General features: G+C 47.1%; 1 protein-coding gene across 1 annotated transcript; it reads left to right on the top strand.

Moving 5' to 3' along the window:
* The first annotated feature begins 3,699 nt into the window (after positions 1-3,699).
* LOC106356933 (DNA-binding protein HEXBP-like) lies at positions 3,700-4,238 on the top strand. Its single transcript, XM_013796646.2, has 2 exons — positions 3,700-4,171; positions 4,234-4,238. Exons 1-2 carry the CDS (start codon positions 3,700-3,702, stop codon positions 4,236-4,238), a joined length of 477 nt encoding a protein of 158 aa, XP_013652100.2.
* Positions 4,239-7,500: the final 3,262 nt, after the last annotated feature.

Here is a 7,500-nt window from a genome sequence, read left to right as displayed (position 1 = left end):
CATGCAAAAGACATGGTTAGAAACAAAAGAAATTTATGAAAATTTACCAGAAAATAGCTTTAACCATCCTTATGAAGCATGCAAAAAATCAGATTCAAATTCGAAGTATTTTTTTTTTACATTTAAAATACTCCCCGGAACACAACCAATGTCTACTGGTGACAAACTGAAAAAAGCGTTTTGTATATATAAGGGGTAGGCACTCTCTTGAGCCTCCTACCCCCCAGTACCCGAACGGTTCGGGTACGTAGTGTTGGACTGTTCGGTCCAACACTATCGAGGGCTGCGTTGAGGTCGATGGCCGGATTGTCCCTGGTGAATTTTCCGGGAACTTTTCCGGCGAATTTTCCGGTGGACCGTTTTGCCCCTAACTTCAAATTTTCGCGCTTGCATGGTCTTGGCCTGGTTTCATCCATCTTCCAGTTTCTTTTTTGATTACATCTCAAGAGTGGTTGGAAAGATTGATGTTAGCGGGGCAAATGAACATTCGGCGTATGAGTGGTGATTGGATAGCTAGTGTTTGTAGGCTCTGTGCTCGCGCACCCAACTACATACCAACTATCCTCCTCAGTTTCTTCACTAGCATAGTTTTATGCTTGTTGAACTGATCCGGGGCCTGTGTTGCGTACCTATCTGGAAGGAATTGTTAAGCTTTTGCTTAAAATATTGTTTCCGGCATCTCCTTCATTGGGGAAGTCGTGAACACATAAGCCGGCACTTGTGATCCTTGCGTCTTTGCATAGTTTATGCATTGTTCGCAAAGGTGAATAAGCTGTTTGCTGAGATCTCGGTTGCGGAAATATTATGGCGGTGACTCGAAGAAATTCGGTCCCGCTAAGCACGTTTGTCTCCGGACAAAAGATGACGGTCAAGTCAGCGTCTGTTCCCACTTTCCATGTATTTGCGGGAATATGACGGTCAAGTCAGCATCTGTTCCCACTTTCAAAGATTAAGCCATGCATGTGTAAGTATGAACGAATTCAGACTGTGAAACTGCGAATGGCTCATTAAATCAGTTATAGTTTGTTTGATGGTAACTACTACTCGGATAGTAATTCTAGAGCTAATATGTGCAACAAACCCTAACTTCTGGAAGGGATGCATTTATTAGATAAAAGGTCAACGCGGGCTCTGTGTAGCGACCGTGTTCCGAAGATCGATGATAGGATGATCTGAGGACTGACTGGCCGGACTGTTGGAACATACTGAATGGGTTTGATGATGCTAGAAAGAGCTGGCCAAAGTTGTAAGGACTTACCGTGGGTGGATGGGAGTTCTTGGTTCGGAAGTCTGATTAGTAGTGGATGGAGCGGAACCATGTACCCGAATAAAGATAGGATCTGATCTGTTTTTGAGCCAACAAAGCTCCATCAGTCGGTCTTACGCTCGGGTTATTGGACCAGGCCGTTCGATTTGCGGAACTCAGTAGTGTTCGGCCAGTTCGATGAAAATCCAAGCAAAGCGGTATTTTCGGACTGCAATGGTCGGATCCGGACAAGTGCTATCGGATTCGGACATGACGGTTGAGCTGGTCGGCTAGACAGAGATTGTCGGAAATCAGACAAGGCAGTTAAGACTGTCGGCTAAGCTGAGATGAGCTGATTCAGTAGTATTGGTCTGATTTGCACAAGGCGGTTAGAGTTGTCGACTGCATCAGTCAGCTTCAGCTCGAGTTTTGTCTAAGTAAAACTGGCGGGAACAGTTAAGGTCCGAAAAGGGGAAAAACTCGCGCTGACATGCTTTGGAGCGCGGGGTGGCGGTTATGGACAAAGAGCCGCGTGTAAAATAAGCGGGACAGTTATCTTTGCAGTTTCTCGGGCCTAAACCGCCCAACTGCCCATTTTAATCGTCTCCTTGGTCTTATTTCGCCATTTCTGTACGGGAAACAGAAAGAAAGAACCAAAGAAGAACTCAGAGAGAGAAAAGTCCGATAAAGAGAGAACTTTCGATATTTGGCTGGATTGATCAAGTCCGAGTCAAGAACGATCGTCTGTGGGGTGATTCCGACTGTCTGAACGTTCGAAGATCCGACGGAAACCGCTCAAGAGGTGTCAGAAGAGACCGAATCAAACAGAACATACCGACTCTAAGACAAAGGTGAGTGCGTGACCGTAGCCTATCGTACTGAATCGTAGTCTGAATGATAGGAATGTTCTATGTACTGATTGCTTGTCTAATTCGAATTATCTGCTAAGTTCTGGCTTGGTCCGAACAGTCGGTTCCTTCCATCGACGCATCTGGATCAGAACATGCGCCTAGAGCCGTAATGGCCTGCTAGGGCTTGTCTGAATCTGATGGCGCGTTGGCTTGGGACGATTGGGTCGGCTAAGTAACTGACTGATGATAAGCATGTCCGTTTACTGATTGATTGACTCGATTGCTTTACATGGCTGAGTGAGACGGGATGACCGCATCACTAAGCAAACTGTTTCTTATGCCTCCTTGTTTTGGATGCAGATCAGGACCAGACCCGTAAGGGTAAAGACATAGCTTGACCGCGGGACTAACGCAGTAAGGAAGGATGGGGGATTTGGGTAGATGTAGGACGAGTTTAACTTGTAATAGCTTATAGCAAACTCACTTGTTAACTCGAACCTCACTTAATCTATTCAAATCTTATTATGCTTGCTTTTGATTGTCTGAAAACGAACTAAAACTCGGAAATAATTCTAAGTAAAGAAATTAGGAAAACGGCCCAAGTCTGATCGAGGAAGTCGAGCCAGACTCGTACTGATGGTACGAAAAAATGGGTCGGGTCCTTTCAAGTGGTATCAGAGCGGAGTCGGTTCTAGGACAATCTAAGTATAGTGGGTTATTGGGGCAAACCATCCTTCCAAGCCTGACATCTCGTGGTAAATTATGTGTTCCGTGTCCTGATCCCAAGTTAGTTTTGACTAACTTGCCTGTGATCTGATTGCAGATGGCAAAAAGTAACCGTAATCCAAGAAGGACTGTGAATGAGACTGGTGAGGGGTCTGCGAGCAACGTGGCCAGGAATGAAGCTGGTACGGAAGAGGCTCGGAATGCTGCTCAGAATGCAGCAAATGTGAACAATGCTGCAGCCGCTGGTGCTGCTGCTGGAGCTGTTGGATTGGAAGCTGTGCTGGCTATGTTGGCACAAGTCTTGGCAAGGCTGCCTGCTGTGGCGGCACCTCCAGTGGTTTCACCTGTTGTGGACGAGGCGGAGCAAGTGGTGCAAGATGGAGAAGATGCACACGTTGCTAGGAATCCGTCTTATCTCAAGGTCATGGACCACATGCAGAAACTGGGAACCAAGTTCTTTTCGGGTGGTTCCAAACCAGTGGAAGCAGATCAATGGATTGACAGGATAGGCCGGAACTTTAAGTCGATCCGTTGTCCTCTTGCTTACAAGAAGGACATTGATGTCCACTACTTGGACGGTGATGCGCACACCTGGTGGCGAGGTGTTGCTGCCCGGATTGGTGAGGATCAGTGCACCTGGGCCAATTTTAAGGCCGAGTTCCGTGCGAAGTACTTTCCGCCGGAAGCATTTGACCAACTTGAGGGAGCTTTCCTCAGACTGGAACAGGGATCTATGTCTGTAAGGGAATATGAAGTAGAGTTCAAACAGCCTCAAGAAGTATGCTGGGCGTGAGGCAGAGTCTGAGATATCCTTGGTCCGTAAATTCATGCGCGGACTTAGGGTTGATCTCCGAACTCGTTGTAAGATCCGCAACTATGATCTCCGTAAATTCATGCGCGGAGGAAGCCAAAGTGTTTGGCTCAGTGGCACATGTCCATCCTGGTAAGCATGCGGGGAAGAATCAAAAGGTGGTGAAGTCTGGCACTTCCAGCAAGCCGAATGCAACCAGTCGCAGTGCGTGTTCGACTTGTGGGAAGATGCACTCTGGTGTGTGCCGTGCTGCTACGGGAGCTTGTCACCGTTGTGGAAGTATGGATCACAAGGTGCGGGATTGTCCTGAAGAAGATCAAAGGCCGAAGAGCCAGAACAGGAGCACTGGGGAACGCGTGTGCTACAACTGCGGGGAAACTGGACACTTCAAGAATCAGTGTCCAAAGGACGCACAATCTGCTGGGAAGCGTCCGAGTGATGGGCCTCAGCCGGCTGCGAAGAGGCAGGCCATCATGTCGCGGGTGGAAACCATTGGTGATGAGTCGTCGGACCCAAGCACGTCTCGTCCGATCACTGGTGAGTCATCCTATCTCTCACCTTTGCCTTAAGAATTTCTGTGTGAAATTGCTTGTCTGTAGAGTAGGTCCTTAGTGTTCCGGGTGAATATGTAGGGACCTTAGTCATGGGTGGAGTGGCAGCCCATGTTCTGTTTGATTCATGTGCAACCTGAGATGATTAGAATTGGAGAATTTCAGAAAGAAGAAGAAGAAGTAAGACCGGTTCGGGCGGCTGGTGGTCAGATCATGTACACTTCAGGAAAAATCCGAAACGTCTCTGTGATGATCGGGGGAGTAAACATGCCAGCCGACTTGGTCATTTGCCCAGTGAAATCATACGATGTGATCCTTGGAATGGATTGGCTGAGTAAATACAAGGCACATCTTGATTGTCATCGTGGCCGAGTTCAGTTTGAAATCGGCAATGGAAAGCTTGTCTATCAAGGGGTCAGACCGACCAATGGGAGTCTGATCATTTCAGCACTTCAAGCAGAACGAATGCTGGAAAAAGGGTGTGAGGCCTATCTGGCTTCAATCACGACTGTGGAAGTCGGACCTGATGCTGAATTGGAAGGGATTCCGATTGTAAAGGAGTATGATGACGTGTTCGAATCCTTGACAGGATTACCACCGGACCGTTCTGATCCTTTCACGATTGAGCTTGAGCCGGGTACAACACCAATCTCAAAAGCTCCGTATCGGATGGCTCCGGCTGAAATGTCGGAACTGAAGAAACAGTTGGATGAGTTGGTGGAGAAAGGATTTGTGCGACCAAGCAGCTCGCCTTGGGGTGCACCAGTCTTGTTCGTGAAGAAGAAAGATGGTAGCTTCAGACTATGCATCGACTACAGGGGGATTAACAGAGTCACAGTGAAGAACAAGTACCCTCTCCCAAGGATAGATGAGTTATTGGACCAACTCCGAGGTGCTACTTGTTTCTCAAAGATTGATTTAGCTTCGGGATACCATCAGATTCCGATTGCTGAAGAGGATATCCGTAAGACAGCTTTCAGATCAAGATATGGCCACTACGAGTTCGTGGTCATGCCCTTCGGACTGACCAACGCCCCTGCAGCGTTTATGAAGATGATGAATAACATTTTTAGAGACTACCTGGATGAATTGTTATTGTCTTCATAGACGACATCTTGATCTACTCAAAGAATCAGAAAGATCACGAGCAACACTTGAGAATGGTTTTGGATAAACTGCGGGAACATAAGCTGTACGCCAAGCTTAGCAAATGCAGTTTCTGGCAAAAAGAAATTGGTTTCTTGGGTCATGTGGTGTCGGACAAGGGAGTGTCCGTCGACCCAGAAAAAATCAAAGCCATTGCGGACTGGCCAAGACCAAGGAACCCAACGGAGATCAGGAGTTTTCTCGGACTGGCTGGATACTACCGGCGTTTTGTTAAGGGATTTACTAGCATGGCTCAGCCGTTGACAAAGTTGACTGGGAAAGATGTTCAGTTTGTGTGGACAGAAAACTGTGAAGTGAGTTTCAGCAAACTCAAGGAGATGTTGACCACTACTCCAGTATTGGCTCTTCCAATGGACAACGAGCCATATGTGGTCTATACAGATGCATCCAAAGTTGGACTTGGGTGTTTTCTGATGCAACAAGGCAAAGTGATCGCGTATGCGTCTAGACAGCTGAGGAAACACGAAGGAAACTATCCAACACACGACTTAGAAATGGCTGCTGTCGTGTTTGCGTTGAAGATATGGCGATCTTACCTCTATGGTGCCCAGGTCCAAGTCTTCACGGATCATAAGAGTTTGAAGTATATCTTCACTCAACCAGAGCTGAACCTTAGGCAGAGGCGGTGGATGGAACTGGTTGCGGATTATGACTTGGATATTGCCTACCATCCGGGAAAGGCAAATCTAGTCGCGGATGCCTTGAGCAGGAAGAGAGTAGCTTCAGCTTCAGAGAAAGACATGCAGGAACTGGTTCACATGGTGGGAACCTTACGATTAGCTGCCTTGACCGACGAAGTGGAACCGTTGGGTCTTGGTGCAGCGGATCAGGCTGACTTGTTGTCCAGAGTTCGCCTTGCTCAGGAAAAGGATGATGATCTGATCAAAGCTTCAAAGAATGAGAAGACAGAGTATCAGACTTCAAACAATGGGACGATTTTGGTTAATGGCCAGGTTTGTGTTCCTAATGACAAAGGATTGCGGGATGAGATCCTAAAAGAAGCACATCAGTCTAAGTTTTCGATACATCCAGGAGCCAACAAGATGTACCGAGACTTGAAGAGATACTATCATTGGGTTGGAATGAAGCGTGATGTTGCAAAATGGGTAGCTGGGTGCCCAATCTGCCAGATGGTTAAGGCAGAAAATCAAGTTCCGAGCGGACTACTTCAGAGTTTACCCATTCCAGAATGGAAGTGGGATATGATCACGATGGACTTCGTGACTGGCTTGCCAATGAGAAATGGCAAGGACGCTATCTGGGTGATAGTGGACAGATTGACCAAATCTTCGCATTTCTTGGCAATCAACAAGACAGACAATGCAGCAGTGCTAACCAAGTTATATGTGGAACAGATCGTCAGACTTCATGGAGTTCCGGTAAGCATAGTGTCAGACCGAGACTCCAAGTTTTATTCAGCCTTTTGGAGGGCGATGCAGAAGTCGATGGGGACCAAGGTCCATATGAGTACAGCATATCATCCGCAAATGGATGGAAAATCAGAAAGGACAATCCGAACACTTGAAGACTTGCTGCGATCTTGTGTTCTGGATTGGGGAGACAAATGGGATCAATACTTGCATCTGGCCGAGTTCTCATACAACAACAGCTATCATGCAAGTATTGGAATGTCTCCTTACGAGGCATTGTATGGACGTCCGTGTAGGACACCGCTATGCTGGACCCAAGTGGGGGAGCGCAGCATATTTGGCCGAGACTTTGTGGAGGAGACAACTGAAAGAATCCGAGTCTTGAAACTGAAGATGAAAGAGTCTCAGGACAGGCAGAAGAGTTATGCAGACAGACGCAGAAAAGAGCTTGAGTTTGAAGTAGGGGACATGGTATATCTCAAAACCGTCACCTACAAAGGCAAGGACCGATCCTCAAAGAATGCCAAGCTGAGTCCAAGATACATGGGGCCGTATAAGATCCTGGAAAGGATTGGAAAGGTCGCTTACAAACTGGAACTGCCTTCATCGATGGCTCAGTTCCATAACGTGTTCCATGTATCCTTGCTGCGAAAATACTTAAGGAATCAAGACAATGTGGTTTCAGAACCACCATCTGACTTGAGAGAACACCTTACAGTGGAGGGACGACCTGTCCGGATCATTGGTAGGAAAACCAAACCTGAAGGCAGAAAGAATA

The sequence above is a fragment of the Brassica napus genome, unplaced genomic scaffold (assembly GCF_020379485.1).
Source record: "Brassica napus cultivar Da-Ae unplaced genomic scaffold, Da-Ae ScsIHWf_2428;HRSCAF=3137, whole genome shotgun sequence".
NCBI classification, from domain to species: Eukaryota; Viridiplantae; Streptophyta; class Magnoliopsida; order Brassicales; family Brassicaceae; genus Brassica; species Brassica napus.
This window is presented reverse-complemented; position numbering and strand designations above follow the sequence as displayed.